This window comes from Macaca nemestrina, chromosome 10 (genome assembly GCF_043159975.1).
Source record: "Macaca nemestrina isolate mMacNem1 chromosome 10, mMacNem.hap1, whole genome shotgun sequence".
Lineage (NCBI taxonomy): Eukaryota > Metazoa > Chordata > Mammalia > Primates > Cercopithecidae > Macaca > Macaca nemestrina.
The window spans coordinates 82,100,154-82,116,988 of NC_092134.1; the positions used below are offsets into that span (position 1 = coordinate 82,100,154).

General features: G+C 43.9%; 1 protein-coding gene across 2 annotated transcripts in view; it reads left to right on the forward strand.

The window, feature by feature from the left end:
- Positions 1 to 16,835, forward strand: part of LOC105474404 (bridging integrator 2) — a 40,457-nt gene that overhangs the window by 19,006 nt on the left and 4,616 nt on the right. The window contains exons 5-12 of one of the 2 annotated variants that reach the window (XM_071071702.1): positions 143 to 238; positions 2,516 to 2,623; positions 2,942 to 3,027; positions 5,349 to 5,424; positions 6,589 to 6,671; positions 9,367 to 10,117; positions 13,295 to 13,375; positions 16,377 to 16,448. In XM_071071702.1, the coding sequence (XP_070927803.1) occupies positions 143 to 238; positions 2,516 to 2,623; positions 2,942 to 3,027; positions 5,349 to 5,424; positions 6,589 to 6,671; positions 9,367 to 10,117; positions 13,295 to 13,375; positions 16,377 to 16,448 (1,353 nt within the window). The remainder of the gene's footprint in view (positions 1 to 142; positions 239 to 2,515; positions 2,624 to 2,941; positions 3,028 to 5,348; positions 5,425 to 6,588; positions 6,672 to 9,366; positions 10,118 to 13,294; positions 13,376 to 16,376; positions 16,449 to 16,835) is intronic. The other variant, XM_071071703.1, reaches the window with a different exon arrangement.

The following is a 16,835-nucleotide window of genomic DNA, read 5'->3' on the forward strand; positions in this document are numbered from 1 at the left end:
GTATTCTCCGGAATCCAACGTGGTATTCTAAATACAGTGCTACAAAAAAGAAGGTTTTTGCAGGGAGAATTTGGGTATTTCCCTGGTAGGCAGTTGTTGTTGGGAAGTGGAGCCTTCACCAGCCTCTGCCTCTATCCCACAGAATAATGATCTCCTTTGGGAAGACTATGAGGAGAAACTGGCTGACCAGGCTGTGAGGACCATGGAAAACTACGTTGCCCAGTTCAGCGAAATTAAGGTACTCGATGTACAGAATCAAGGTTAGCTTGTGGATGATCCATCCTGGTTAGAGAACATATTGGGTTAAGCATTATAAGTAGAATTAGAGCTCAATTAAGAATGAAGTTTGGGTAAGTTAGGAGAAAGATTAAGGTTGAGGGTTAGACAAGAGGTTAGGATATAAGGTCGGAAGTAGTATGAAGTTTATGTTTAAACATAGATTTCAAGGCTGGGTACAGTGGCTCACACCTGTAGTCCCAGTACTTTGGGAGGCTGAGGCAGGAGAATCACTTGAGCCCAGGAGTTCAGGACCAGCCTGGGCAACATGGCAAAACCCCATCTCTACAAAAAATACAAAAAAATTTGTCAGTGTGGTGGTGTGTGTCTGTAGTCCCAGCCACCCTAGGAGACTGAGGTGAAGGATCACTTGAGCCAGGGAGAGAGAGGTTGCAGTGAGCCGAGATCATGCCACTGCGCTCCAGCCTGGGTGACAGAGGCTGGTGTCTCAAAATAAGTAAATAAATAAAATAAACTTAGATTTCAGTGAGCTATATTTGGGCTGATTTCAAATTAGATCCAAGTTAGAGGCATCCCCTTTAGCTATGAGAAACAGCTGATGGCACTAAAGATGTTTATTGTACAGAAGAGGAAACATGGGGCAATCAAATAGTTATCTTCAAATACTTGAAAGTCTGTTAGGTAAAAGAGGAATTCCACCTATTCTAAACTGTTCCAGAAAGCAGAATTAGAATTCATCTATTCATTCAGCTAGTTTTGTTTTTGTTTTTGTTTTTTCTGAGATGGAGTCTTGCTCTGCTGCCCAGGGTGGAGTGCAATGGCGTGGTCTTAGCTCACTGCAACCTCCACCTTCTGGGTTCTAGTGATTCTTCAGCCTCAGCGTCCCAAGTAGCTGGGATTACAGGCATGCGTCACCATGCCCAGCTAGTTTTTGTATTTTTAGTAGAGATAGGGTTTCTCTGTGTTGGCCAGGCTGGTCTTAAACTCCTGACGTCAGGTGATCCGCCCACCTCGGCCCCCCAGAATGCTGGGATTATAGGCGTGAGCCACTGCACCCAGCTCTAGTATTTGTTAAACACCTACTCTATGAGGCACTGTGCTGATTCAGAGGAAGAAGTTAGAGGGAGGCTGATTTAAGTTCCTAATAGTTAAAGCTTTCCAAAAATGAAATGAAATAGATTCAAAGATAGTGAGTTGTCTGTTCTTTGTGCAAACAGCAGTCAAACTACTTCTTATCTTGGATGTTATAGAGAAGCCTCATGTATTGTATGGGAAGCTGGACCAGATAATCGCTAAGATCTTTTCAAATTCTGTGACTGAGAGAATGAAACGGTTCAATGACATAGTCTGCTTCTCACTGGTATAATTTATAGTTTGGATAAGGCTGAGTAGACTTTCAGTGGTCATAGTAATTTATAGCTTTTATTGTGTTTTAGAGCTTTCAGAGCACTTTGTATTCAGCATTCGATCTTTCAAATAGCAGTCGTTTAAGGGGAGATGGGGCTACTGAGGCTCCAAAAGAGATGTGCCTTGCCACTGGCCACAGGCTAATGAATGGCAGATTTGGGACTCATTCCGAAAAATCCAGACTTTCACTTTCATGTGATTCTCCAGGCCATTTCTCCTGGAGACTGAAGCAGTTTATAATGGGTTCATAGGAAATATTAAAATTTAATACAGGGGGAGGTGGAGGTGGAAATATATATATGTATTTTATTATATATATATACTATATATAATTAATAAAGATTTCCACATGCTCTGTAGGACTCTATCTCCCTCTGAGAATCCCCCATTCTTCCCAGATACTGAGGGAGACCCCATGGGCACCAAACCCTATTAGAAAGTGAAATTGGGGCCGGGGGCAGTGGCTCATACCTGTAATCCCAGCACCTTGAGAGGCCGAGGTGGGCATATCACATGAGCCCAGGAGTTCGAGACCAGCCTGGCCAACATGGCGAAATCCCATCTCTACTAAAAATACAAAAATTAGCCGGGCTTGGTGCACACGTCTATAATTCCAGCTACTTGGGAGGCCGAAGCACAAAAATTGCTTGAATCTGGGAGGCAGAGGTTGCAGTGAGCTGAGATCGCATCACTGCACTCCAGCCTGGCCAACAGAGCAAGACCCTGTCTCAAAAAAGTCAAAAACAAAAAACAACGAAAGTGAAATTTGATAGTAGGATCCAAGAACCTTGCTCTCTGTTTGGTATTCTGTTACCTACATCCTGGCCACTAAAAAGTTATATCCACACCCTTTCTCATTATGCTGGGTCAGGAGAGAATTGCCAAGCGGGGTCGGAAACTCGTGGACTATGACAGTACCCGACATCACCTGGAGGCAGTGCAGAATGCCAAGAAGAAAGATGAGGCCAAGACTGCCAAGGTAAAGCAAAAACAACAACAAAAACTGGTAAATTCTTCCTGTTCTCCTTCTCCCCATGGTGGTGGGAGGTGGCTGGGCCAACGTGGGTATAGGAAATTATAAATTCAGCATCCAGTGTCCTGAAGGAAATCTGTTTCTTCTGACACTGATGCTGTAAGGATAGTCAGAGTCTTGAGGCTGGGGAGGGCATGCTCAGGGGAAGAAGAGGGATGGCTCCTAGTAAGCCTAGTGCCTAAAAAAATGCAGAGAATGAAGGGGGCATGCTGTAGTGCTGGGTTCAGAATTGAGGGAGATTGTCTTGTCTCTTTTACCACCTAGGCAGAGGAAGAGTTCAACAAAGCCCAGACTGTGTTTGAAGATCTGAACCAAGAACTACTAGAGGAGCTGCCTATTCTTTATAATAGGTAATGACTGAAATTGCTTGTGTGAAGCAAAGGCACCTTGTGTGCCTTGAGAGTAGGTAGATAAAAGTGTTTTAGATTTAAATTCCCACACTGCCCCCCTTTTTTTGAGACAGGGTCTCACTCTGTCACACAGGCTGGAGTGCAGTAACACTCAGTCTCAGCTCAGTGCAACCTCCACCTCCCTAGTTCAAGTGATTTTTGTGCCTCAGCCACACAAGTACCTGGGATTACAGGCTTGTGCCAACATGCCTGGCTGAATTTTTTTTTTTTTTTGTATTTTTAGTAGAGATGGAGTTTCACCATGTTGCCCAGGCTGGTCTCGAACTCCTGACTTCAAGTGATCCCCCTGCCTTGGCCTCCCAAAGTTCTAGGATTACAGGCATGAGCCGCCATGCCCGGCCAAATTTTCCACATTTAAAGAGAAATCTGAGCAGAAACTCCATTTGTATCCTTTTTTCTTTTTATTGTACAAGATAGGCATAATAGAACTGTGGTCAGAATATTTTATATTGTCACTTATTGGTGTACATAGGATGGAGCCTTTGTAATGAATACATGTATTCAGACATTATGTGACTCCTAATTAAAATAAAATTGAAATTTTATTTTTTATTTTATTTTATTTATTTATTTTGAGACAGGGTCTGACTCTGTCACCCAGGCTGGAGTATGGCTCACTGTAACCTATGCCTCCCAGGTTCAAACAATTCTCCCACCTCAGCTTCCTGAGTAGCTGGGACTACAGGCACGTGCCACCACACCTGACTAATTTTTGTGTTTGTTTTATTTTGAGACAGAGTCTCTCACTATTGCCAGGCTGGAGTGCAGTGGCACAATCTCGGCTCACTGCAACCTCCACCTCCCAGGTTCAGGCAATTCTCCTGCCTCAGCCTCCCGAGTAGCTGGGACTACAGGCACGTGCCACCAAGTCCAGCTGATTTTTTGTATTTTAGTAGAGATGGGGTTTCACCATGTTGGCCAGGATGGTCTCAATCTCCTGACCTTGTGATCCGCCCACCTCGGCCTCCCAAAGTGCTGGAATTACAGGTGTGAGCCACCGTGCCTGGCCATTTTTGTATTTTTTGACAGGTTTCACCCTGTTGGACAGGCTGGTCTCAAACTCCTGACCTCAAGTGATCTACCTGCCTCAGCCTCCCAGAGTGCTGGGATTACAGGCATGAGCCATGGTGCCTGGCCTAGAAATGAAATTTAATATGGTTTCTTTTTTTTTTTTTTTTTTTGTTTTTGAGACAGAGTCTCGCTCTGCCGCCCAGGCTGGAGTGCAGTGGCGTGATCTTGGCTCACTGCAAGCTCCGCCTCCCGGGTTCACGCCATTCTCCTGCCTCAGCCTCCCGAGTAGCTGGGACTACAGGCGCCCGCCACCTCGCCCGGCTAGTTTTTTTGTATTTTTTAGTAGAGACGGGGTTTCACTGTGTCAGCCAGGATGGTCTCGATCTCCTGACCTCGTGATCCGCCCGTCTCAGCCTCCCAAAGTGCTGGGATTACAGGCTTGAGCCACTGCGCCCGGCCAATATGGTTTCTTTAAAAGTATATTTCCTTGATTCACTTACAGGAGAATTCCATTAATGTACATACAGGCATAGAAGTTGTACTGTATTGCATAATGGGAAAGAATAATTACTTACTGTAATAATTATAATTAGGTGGCCTTATATTTATATAGCCCTTTAAAAAATTATTCAAACCCCTTTCATGTCTGCTCAGCTCTTCAAGAGCCCAAATCAGATAACTCCATGAAACTGTTAAACTTTGATGTCAACCTGAACTGATATTATCTCCCCTGGCCTTCCTGCTCCTAAGAATCAGGTGTGTTCCTGGCCTAGCTCTGATGAATCCAGATCCCAGAACATCCTGAGTGTGGGATGTGGGGTGGCCTTTTTTGTTTTTTTAAATGGAGTCTCACTCTATTTCCCAGGCTGGAGTGCAGTGGCGGGATCTCGGCTCACTGCAACCTCTGCCTCCCAGGTTCAAGCAATTCTCCTGCCTTAGCTTCCCAAGTAGCTGGGACTACAGGCACATGCCACCACACCTGGCCAATTTTTTTTTTTTTTTTTGTATTTTTAGTAGAGGCGGGGTTTTAGCATGTTAGCCAGGATGGTCTCGATCTCCTGACTTTGTGATACGCCTGCCTAGGCCACCCAAAGTGCTGGGAGTACAGGCATGAGCCACCATGCCCAGTGGGATGCGTTCTTTTAGGAGCCTCAGTGGCTGGTTTTCGCTTAAGGTCATACCTTGTATTTCAAACAAAGAACTCCTTTCCCATGCCTTACCCGTGTGTTTGTTATTTTGCTTCCTAATAGTCGTATTGGCTGCTATGTGACCATCTTCCAAAACATTTCCAACTTGAGGGATGTCTTCTACAGGGAAATGAGCAAGGTGAGAAGCATCTGGCCAAGTGAGGCTCATGGGTGTGTTTTGTAGTAAATATGAAGGTAGCCTTGACTTACATAATTTCTTTAAATATGCATATTGGCACCACAGATTTTGACTTCTATCTCATGATGAAATAAGAGCACTTGATTGTATATTTAACTGTATTAAAACACATCAGAGGGCCCTCTTCATCTCCCTTAACAACTGAGTAAATGCATCCAAATTTCAGCTTTAGCATGAATAAAGGAGGTTAGGCCTATGGAAGGAACAATTAAAATGGGGAACCCCATTGTGAAATCTCTATCTATTGTTGCTGGGGACTGGAGAGTGCAGTGTTTAAGGACAAGTCAGTTTCTCAGGTGGTTAGTCTTAAATAAGACTAATCCTCTCAGTGACAGGCAGCCATATAACCTAATTTATGAAGTCTTTTCTAGTCCTGGGATTCCAAGATCTTTGCTACTACAACATTAGTTACATTCACACACAGCTACACATACCACTCTCCGTAGTTTATTTGGCTAACATGTGATTTGCCTAGTTAATATTAAAAATGAGGTTTGTTTTTTTTTTTGAGATGGAGTTTTGCTCTGGTGCCCAGGCTGGAGTGCAGTGGCGCAATCTCGGTTCACTGCAACCTCCGCTTCCCGGGTTCACGCCATTCTCCTGCCTCTGCTTCCCAAGTAGCTGGGACTACAGGTGCCCACCACCACGCCCAGCTAATTTTTTTGTATTTTTAGTAGAGACAGGGTTTCACTGTGTTAGCCAGGATGGTCTCGATCTCCTGACCTCGTGATCCGCCCACCTCGGCCTCCCAAAGTGCTGGGATTATAGGCGTGAGCCACCGCGCCCGGCCTAAAAATGAGTATTCATTCCCTGGATCACCTGTGAGAAGCTGGAACCTCAAATCAGACATCAGTTATGGACCCTGCCTTGAGACAGCTGCCAGTCCGATGGAAGAGGCAGAACTTAGAACACAGAGAGACAAGGAAGAGGGGGTGGTGGGACAGGATCCTGGACTCTAATGCTAGACAGATGAAGAGGAATTCAGATCAGAGTTGAAAGGGGGAGGTTTTATTTTGAGAAGCTGTCTGAAGGGGAGGGGAGAAGGGATATGCCACTCTCGTGTTCCCAGTTGGCTAGCATCCCCTTCTTTCTTACTGGCTGTAGCTGAACCACAATCTCTACGAGGTGATGAGCAAACTGGAGAAGCAACATTCCAATAAAGTCTTTGTGGTGAAGGGACTGTCAAGGTGAGCACCGTCCAAGACTCTTTTGCTTTTTTTGTCCCATGTGTGAACATATTCAAAATCTTCATCTCCAGTCCAGAATCCTGACCTGTCCCTATGTGCATGTGCATGATGATGTTTGTTGTTTATACTATGCTCCTATATAATTTATTTTGCTTTTTACTAAATATTTCAGGGCCAGACATGGTGGCTTATGCCTATAATCCCAGTATTTTGGGAGGCTGAGGCAGGAGAATCACTTGAGACCAGGAGTTTGAGACCAGTCTGGGCAGCATAGTGAAATCTCATCTCTACAAAAAAAAAGATTAAAAGAAAATAAAGATTAGCCAGGCATGGTAGTGCATACCTGTACTCCTAGCTACTCAGGAGGCTGAAGCAGGAGGATCACTTGAGCGCAGGAGTTTGAGGGTGCAGTGAGCTATGATAATGTTGCTGCACTGCAGCCTGGGTGACAGAGCAAGACCCTGTCTCTAAAAAAATTAATAAAAATTAAATATTTCAGACATAACTAAATGTATAAAGAGTAATATAACAAATAGCCATGTAAATATGTTGTAAATATAGCTGTTCCTTCCCTACTCACTTTTTCTTTCTGACCCCACTAAAGGTAACCACTATGTTACATTTAGTATTTATCATTTCCATGTGTGTTGTTTTATTTTATGTGTGCATGTATGTTTCACACATAACACGCATGGAAATAAATACTAAATGTAATACTAAATGTAGCATGCACACATTGTATTGTTTCACACATACATGCATACATAAAATATTGTTTTGCTTTTTTGTTTGTTTGTTTGTTTGTTTTTGAGACAGGGTCTTGCCCAGGCTGTAATGCAATGGCACGATCTTGGCTCACTGCAACCTCCGCCTCCCGGGTTCAAGCGATTCTCCTGCCTCAGCCTCCAAATAGCTGGGATTACAGGCGCACACCACCATACCCAGCTAATTTTCATATTTTTAGTAGAGACAGGGTTTCACTATGTTGGCCAGGCTGGTCTTGAACTTCTGACCTCGTGATCTACCCCCCTTGGCCTCCCAGAGTGCTGGGATTACAGGCATGAGCCACCATGCCTGGCTGTTTTGCATGTTTTTAAACTTTATATAAATGGACTTATACTGTATGTATTGTTCTGCAACTTCTCTTGTTCTCTTAGTATTATTTATAAGATTTTTCATTATTGCTACATGTTGCTATAGTAACTCTGCTGTTTCCTTTCTATAGTTGTTATTGTATGCGTAGTTCATGATTTATTTATCCTCCTGCTAGTTTGGGGCATTTGAGTTGTCTTCTAGGTTTTTGCTATAATAAATAATGTTGTGATGAACAAGTTTTACATTTGTCCCTGTGAATATTATCAAGAGTTTCTTTAGGGTCTATACTTGGAGCAGGATTGTTGAGTCATAAGATATGTCATGGGGCTTCTCGACCCTTATGAGATATTGCCATATTGCCCTGCAAGGTGATGATTCCAGTTTACTACCCATCAGCAGTGAGTAAGAGCCCTCATGAGTCCACATTCTCACTACATGTGAAATTGTCAGACTTCTTCATTCTTACAAGCTCATGGGTATGAAACGGAATATTTTTTGCAGTTTTAAGTCATAGCTTCATAATTGCTAATTACCTTGAGTATCTTTTCGTGTTACTGACCATTTAACATTCCTGTTCTGTGACTTTCCTATATATCGTTTTCCCATTTTTCAATTGGGTTGTTGACCTTTTATAAAAAAATTGATCTATATAAGTTTTTGTTTGCTGATATATTCTAGATTCTAATCCTGGATGCTCAAGGATAAGCATGGCATCCAGCACATAGTAGGTACTTGATAAATGTTATAGTTGATTCTTGTTCAGGGTAGTTTTGTTCTATAAAGTTGCCACACTCACTGAACATCAAACCACAGGTTTCTGTGAGCTCCTGATCACAAAATTTTCATCAACCACCCAACATATAACCTTGTTTTATGTGAGTTTCTGTTTAAAGACACCTTATTTAATCTATATTATTAATTTATTAATATTGAACTCACAACCAGCAGTATTGTAACTCATGCCTGAATGAAGCTTATCTAATACATGTATTTTCTCTGGAAGGCACATCACAGTATTTTTGCACTTAGCACTACAGCTTGGGGGCCATTTTAAATAGCAAAATCACCAACAAAAAGCACAAAGTTAGGAAAACATGGTGGAAAGGACACTTGTTTACAGTTTGAGAACGGAAGCAAGAAGGTAGATGGTTGTCTTGTTAGACTTCATCTGGAAAGTATGTGCCAGGCAACTCATTCTTCTCTACTTGTGCATGTCCAATAGTGACTGGGAAAGGGCCACAAGAATTGATTTGGGGGTTCCAAATAAATAAGTAGGTAATTCACAAATATGAAATCTGTGTAGTTCAACAGTACATCACCCATTAATCTTTGCCCCAGAGAAAATATTTGCTAACATTTTGCAGTGTTTCTTTCCAGTCTCTTTCTCTGTACATAGTTTTACATAATTGAGTTCATAATACAGATAAAACTTTGGCCTTTTTTCACTTCACTCTGTAAGTGTTATTGTAAATTATGCAAACTTTCTAACATTTAAATTGCTTTATTCTGTTTATTATATGCATCATAATTTTTTTTTGCATATTTACATTGCTTCTGGTTTTTAGCCATTCTGAATCTGAACACCTTCCTTTTTTATCAGTAGCAGGCGCTCTTTAGTCATTTCTCCCCCAGTTCAAACAACTATGGTCTCCAGTCCTCTTACCTCACCTACTAGTCCCTCTACACTTTCCTTGAAGAGTGAGAGTGAATCTGTCTCAGCAACTGAAGATCTGGCACCTGATACAGCCCAGGGGGACGACAATTCTGAGATCAAGGAGCTCTTAGAAGATGAGGAAATAGAGAAGGAAGGATCTGAAGCAAGCTCCTCTGAGGAAGAAGAGCCTCTACCAGCCTGCAGTGGCCCCGCCCAGGCCCAGCCCTCTCTTACCATTGAGAGTGTCAAGTCCCAGGAGGAAGTTCTCCCCAGCTCCCCAGCTCCATCACCTGGTGGAGCCCTGAGCCCTTCAGGGCAGCCTTCATCATCTGCCGCAGAAGTAGTCCTCCGAACCCGCACCGCAAGTGAAGGATCCGAACAACCAAAGAAGAGAGCCTCTCTCCAGAGGACCTCAGCACCCCCTAGTAGGCCTCCTCCACCTAGAGCCACTGCAAGCCCCAGGCCCTCCTCAGGGAACATACCCTCCAGCCCTCCAGCCTCTGGAGGGGGTTCACCCACCAGCCCTAGGGCCTCCTTGGGGACTGGGACTCCAAGTCCTCGGACCTCCCTAGAGGTCTCTCCTAATCCAGAAACACCAGAGAAGCCAGTAAGAACTCCTGAGGCCAAAGAAAATGAAAACATGAACAATCAGAACCCCGAAGAACTTTGTACTTCCCCCACCTTAATGACATCTCAGGTAAGAGTAGTTCTGGTTGGGTATTTAATTTAATTTAATTTATTTATTTATTTAAGTTAGGGTCTCACTCTGGCACCCAGGCTGGAGTGTAGGGGTGTGATCACAGCTCATTGCAGCCTCGACCTCTCAAGCTCAAGTGATCCTCCCCCGGTAGAGATAGGGTCTCCTTATGTTGCCCAGGCTGGTCTTGAATTACTGGTCTCAAGTGATCCTCCTGTCTTGGCTGAGATTACAGATGTGAGCCACTGCACCCAGCTCTGGTAGTGTCTTTATATCCTTTTATAACCTCCATGTAGGTATCTTTACTATAGTCAGAATACTCTTGGGCACCTTTTTGGATTCTGGGGATTGTTTCATGTCTTCATAGCAATTTAGTAATCTACTTTTAGGGTAATTGGCTTTTTTTTTTTTTTTTTTTTTTCTGAGATGGAGTCTCGCTCTGTCACCCAGGCTGGAGTGCAGTGACGCAATCTTGGCTCACTGCAACCTCTGCCTCCTGGGTTCAAGTGATTCTCCTGCCTCAGCCTCCAGAGTAGCTGGGATTATAGGCGCACACCACCACATCCAGCTTATTTTTGTATTTTTAGTAGCAACGGGGTTTCCCCACCTTTTTTTTTTTTGGTTTTGTTTTGTTTTGTTTTGTTTTTTGAGACGGAGTCTTACTCTGTTCCCCAGGCTGGAGTGCAGTGGCGCGATCTCTGCTCACTGCAAGCTCTGCCTCCCAGGTTCACGCCATTCTCCTGCCTCAGCCTCCCAAGTAGCTGGGACTACAGGCACCCGCCACCACGCCTGGCTAATTTTTTGTATTTTTAGTAGAGATGGGGTTTCACCATGTTAGTCAGGATGGTCTCGATCTCCTGACCTCGTGATCCACCCTCCTCATCCTCCCAAAGTGCTGGGATTACAGGCGTGAGCCACCATGCCAGGTTGGTTTCTCCATGTTGGTCAGGCTGGTCCCAAACTCCTGACCTCGTGATCTACCCGCGTCGGCCTCCCAAAGTGCTGGGATTATAGGCGTGAGCCATCGCACCCAGCCAGTAATTGACTTCTATAAGGTGCTTATCTCTAGTAGTGTTAATGACCAGATTCTTACTAATTTTTTTTCCTCCAAGTTCTGGGAGTTCCTAGTATAAAGAACCTATAGTTGAAGCCAGGCGTCGTGGCTCACACCTGTAATTCCAGCACTTTGGGAGGCCGAGGCGGGCAGATCACGTGAGGCCAGGAGCTCAAGACCAACCTGGCCAACATGGTGAAACCCTGTCTCCATTAAAAATACAAAACTTAGCCAGGCATGGTGGCGTCTGTAGTCTCAGCTACTTGGAAGACCTGAGGCACAAGAACACTAGAATCACTCGAACCCAGGAGGCAGAGGTTGCAGTAAGCCGAGGTTATATCACTGCATTACAGCCTGGGCAACAGAGTAAGACTGTGTCTCAAAGAAAAGAAAAGAAAAAGGAAAAGTTAAAAAAAAATTAACACAAAATTTAAAAAATTAAAAAATAAATAATAAATTTAAACCAATAAAGAACCAATAGTTGGAATCCTGAGCTTTACCTTCTTTAGTGGGGGCAGGAGGGTGAGTCTCACTTCATTTCATCATACCTGTGACTATGGTAAATAGACCCTGAAAAAAATGGCAGCAAATTCCCAGAGTGTGTCTTCTCTGATGAGAAGACCTAGAAGCAGGAACTCACAGAGGGAAGTAAAGCAAAAAAGACAGTCTTTTAAAAAGGCTGCTCCCTACTTGGGAGGCTGAGGCAGGAGGATTGCTTGAGCTTATGAGGTTGAGGCTGCAGTGAGCACCACTACACTCCAGCTTGAGCACCAGAGTGAGACCCTTTCTCAAAAAAAAATTTTTAAGGCTTTTGAAAAAAAAAATTGAGAGATGCCAACCCATTGAAGAGCAACTAGTTCTGTGAAGGATCTGTAAATCAAGTCATACTCTTTTTTTTTCTTTCTTTCTTTTGAGGCAGGGTCTCACTCTGTCACCCAGGCTGAAGTGCAGTGGCACAATCACAACTCACTGCAGCCTTGACCTCTCTGGGCCCCAGTGATCTTCCCTCCTTAGCCTCCCAAGTAGCTGGTACTGCAGGCGCATACCACCACGCCTGCCTCATTTTTGTATTTTTGGTAGAGATGGGGTTTCACCATGTTGCCCAGGCTGGTTTCAAACTCCTAGGCTCCAGTGATCCTCCCGTCTCTGCCTCCCAAAGTGCTGGGCTTACAGGTGTGAGCCACCGTGCTGGGCCTCAAGTCATATTCTAGTCACATTATATGGAAAGGCTATCATATAGGGATTTGACTTGTTCTGTGACACTCCAGAGGGCAGAGGCATAAAAAACCATGTATACTTTTTTTTAAGATACATTTTGGATCAATACAAGAGGAACTTTCAACACTTAGCTCAATTTTTAAAATGGGATGGAAAAAAAAATATTGTGGAAGGGCAAAGGAGACACAAGGGGCTGACCAAAAAAAAAATGGGATGGGCCGCCTTAAGAATTAGTTCTCTTTCCTTGATGTTAAGAGCTAAGGGCCGGGCGCGGTGGCTTATGCCTGTAATCCCAGCACTTTGGGAGGCTGAGGTGGGCGGATCACGTGAGGCCAGGAGATCCTGGCCAACATGGTGAAACCCCGTATCTACTAAAAATACAAAAAATTAGCTCGGCGTTGTGGCATGTGCCTGCAATCCCGGCTACTCGGGAGGCTGAGGAAGGAGAATGGCGTGAACCCAGGAGGCGGAGCTTGCAGTGGGCCGAGATCACGCCACTGCACTCCAGCCTGGGTGACAGAGCGAGACTCCATCTCAAAAAAAAAAAAAAAAAAAAAAAAAGAATAAATAAAATTACAATCTAGTAATGATAAGTGATACAAAGAAAAATTAAGTAGGGAAGGGCACAGGGAGTGGGAGCTGAGTTGCAAGTTTATAGAGCAGTCAGCAGTGACGTGAGCAATGCAGAAGGCTAGCACATGAGCCGTGTGTGTATCTGGGAGAAGTGTGTGAGATATCTGGCGCTCATCAGGTCATCCCACCCTACTACTGCCTGTGTCTGACCGAGGCTACCTCAGGAGCCTCCTGCTATCTGAGAGGAGCTAATATGGACCAGGGGCACAGGGATGGCCCCCAGGATGGGAAGGTGTGGGACTTTCTCCTCCACTGTTCACTTTGATTCACAGATTGCTTCAGAGCCTGGAGAGGCAAAGAAGATGGAAGACAAGGAAGAGGATGATAAGCTTATCTCAGTTGACTCCTCAGAGGTACTAAAAGCCTAAGTCATCTACATGATTATGCCCTATTGTTTTTACATATTAAAATTTATTTTTCTTTTTCCAGAAGTATATCTTTCAGAGGCCCTCAGTCCTGATTCACATGAAGCACTGAGGGCCCTAACAGAGCAAGATATAAAACTTTTCCTAGGCCGAGCGCAGTGGCTCACGCCTGTAGTCTCAGCACTTTGGGAGGCCAAGGTGGGTGGATCAGCTGAGGTCAGGAGTTCAAGAGTTCGAGACCAGTCTGGTCAACATGGTGAAATGCCGTCTCTACTGAAAATACAAAAATTAGCCATGCATGGTGGCATGCGCCTGAAATCCCAGCTACTGAGGAGGCTGAGGCAAGAGAATTGCTTGAACTCAGGAGACAGAGGTTGCAGTGAGCCAAGATCTCGCCATTGGACTCCAGCCTGGGCAACAAGAGCAAACTCTGTCTCAAAAAAAAAAAAAAAAACTTCTCCTTAAGTCAGGCTCAGTAGTGCAAAGCTGTAATCCCAGCTACTCGGGAGACTGAGGCGGGAGGATCACTTGAGCCCAGGTGTTCAACACTGTAGTATGCTATGATCACACCTGTGAACAGCCACTGCACTCCAGCTTCGGCAACACAGTGAGATCTCATCTCTTTAAAAAAATTTTAATGAAAAGATCTGGGTGCAGTGCCTCAACCTCCCAAAGTGGCTGTAATCCTAGCACTTTGTGGGGGGCTGAGGCAGGTGGATCACTTGACCCCAGGAGTTTAAGATCAGCCTGGGCAACATAGGAAAAACCCATCTCTACAAAAAATACAAAAATTAGCCAGGCATAGTGTCACATGCCTATGGCCTCAGCTGCTTGGGAAGCTGAGGTGGGATCACCTGAGCCCAGGGAGGTCAAGGGTACAGTGAGCCGTGATCACGCCACTGCACTACAGCCTGGGCAACTGAGTGAGACCCCATCTCAAAAAAATATTTTTTAAATTAATAATAAAAATAACTTTTCCTTGGTCGGGTTCTAGTCTGAGGCAACTGTGCCGATGGAGAGAGATAGGCAGGACATGTGGATAGTGAATAAGCGCAGGATAAATGCAGAGTTTTGAGTAGGTTAAGTATAGCTACTTCTCATTTTTCTGCACTGAAAAGAACAACTCAGTGGTTGGATTGATTTCAGTTTGGTTTTATAATGTATTATATGATTTTAGATGGAGACAGTAATAGAGTGACCTTTTGTTTGCCTCTGGGGAATGACAAAACAAGCTTGCATTCTTTGAGTAATCTTTTTGAAGGGAAGAGTTTATAGGAGCCAAGACTCTTTCTGACCATTTTAACAAACAGGCTAGTAACACTGTCATCCCTGAAAAAGAGGTACAGGATATACTTTCCTTTCCCCTGTGTCTTCCTCCTTATATCTGAGATTTATAATACTTCCTTACTTTTAGCCTCTCTGGTGGGACTGCTTTGTTCATCAGCTAAGGAGAAATATTTTTGCTATAGAATTAAGCAACTAGAGCATCTTAGATCCTAGCCTATTCGTGTCATCAATCCTCTGAAGCCTATGTATGCTCACTTCCCTTGCAGATGCATTATAAATCATATTTTCTCTCAGGCAGAATTATGGACATGTCACATGTAAAAATGGGTAAATATAAATATAACTGGGAAAAAACATAGCCATTTTTGAAAAAAAATTACTGGGAAAAAATCTGTTCTTGCTTACCATTTGAATCATCTCAGAGAGATGGAACGTTTTGTTAACTTTCTGGGAGGTGATGTAACATCACCTTTGAGCTAATTCATGACCTGGAAAGGGAGGAGGGAGTAAGAAGAAAGAAAATGTCCTTGAAGGAGAAATCATGGAATTTCAAGTGACTATCACATTGCTAGAAATTGGTTCTGTTGGCCAGGTGCCATGGCTCACGCCTGTAATCCCAACACTTTGGGAGGCTGAGGGGGTGGATCACTTGAGGTCGGGAGGTTGAGACCAACCTGGCCAACAGAGTGAAACCTCATCTCTACTAAAAGTCAGGCATGGTGGTGGGAGCCTGTAATCTCAGCTACTTGGGAGACTGAGGCAGGAGAATCACTTGAACCTGGGAGGCAGAGGTTGCAGTGAACTGAGATCACATCATTGCACTCCAGCCTAGGTGAAAGAGCCAGACTCCTTCCCAAAAAAAGAAAAAGAAAAAAATGAAAAAGAAATTGGTTCTGTTTTTAAAATATGGATTTTATAGTTTGTAAACTAAATTTCATTTTTTAAAAACTTGTTTTAAACCTCACAGGGTCTTCCCCTAGCATAGCAGTTTCTAGTCAGGGCTTTCTTTCTTTTTTTTAAATTTATATTTTTAGAGATGATCTCACTATGTTGCCCAGGCTGGAGTGCTATTGGTATTCACAGGTGCAATCATAGTGCACTACAACCTTGATACTCCTGGCCCAAAGTGATCCTCCTGCCTCAGCCTCTCAATGAGCTGGGACTACAGCACCCCTGCACATGGCCTAGACCGGGCTTCCTACACATTGGGTTCCCATCTCAGAACCTAAAATTTTTCCCAAAGAAATCATTTTACCACTTGCTTCTCCTAACTGCGTGTCATAGATTAGGATCACTTAAGTGTGAGAGTTGCAATATGTTCTTGAGGAGGGTTCATCTAAAAATGGCAGGTAGTCATTTTAAGACCTCGCACTCCCTTATAGATACACATCCACACCATGTCACACAGATTACATGGTGTTTGATCGTGGAAACAGCTCTGGAATCCAAAGACCTGGTTTCCTGTCCCAGCAAGTCTTTTTACCCTTTGAATCTTAGTTTCTTGTTTCTTCATCTGTAAAAGAGGATGGATGAAAGCCTTTCCCGATGCCTTCAGGCTCTGGTGAAACAACATTGTATTTTGCCCTTTGTAATAGTACAAATACTGAGACCCTTGTAAAGTATAAGGCACAGAAGACACTTCTACGCTGAGAGGCTGGAAAGGTTGAGCCACCTCTTACTGACAGAACTCTTCTCTTTGTAGGGCCAAGACCAGCTTCAAGTCTCCGCGGTACCAGAAAACAACAACCTCACAGCACCTGAACCTCAAGAAGAGGTAAGACCAGATATACAGAGAATAGATTGGGCATTAGGTTGACAGGGGTTTGGGAACAGGCTGGAATCTTCACTATAGGCTACAAGGGGAATCCAGCAGGGAACCATACCCTTAGGGCAGTCAAGCAGGTGGGAACCAGAAGAAGCAAGAATGAACTGGGACTTCATGGTGTCTCTGTGCCCATTTCCCTATACTTGACCTTAAACTGGCCCTATCTTCTAGGTATTTATTTAATTAAATCTCAAGTTATTTCAAAAAGGAATTAAAGAGGTTAAGATATTTTTTAAAAATACAAAAAGGTCATATTATACAGTAATGTGTTGCTCAACAACAGGGATAGGCCCTGAGAAATGCATTATTCGGCGATTTTGTCATTATGTGTGGCTG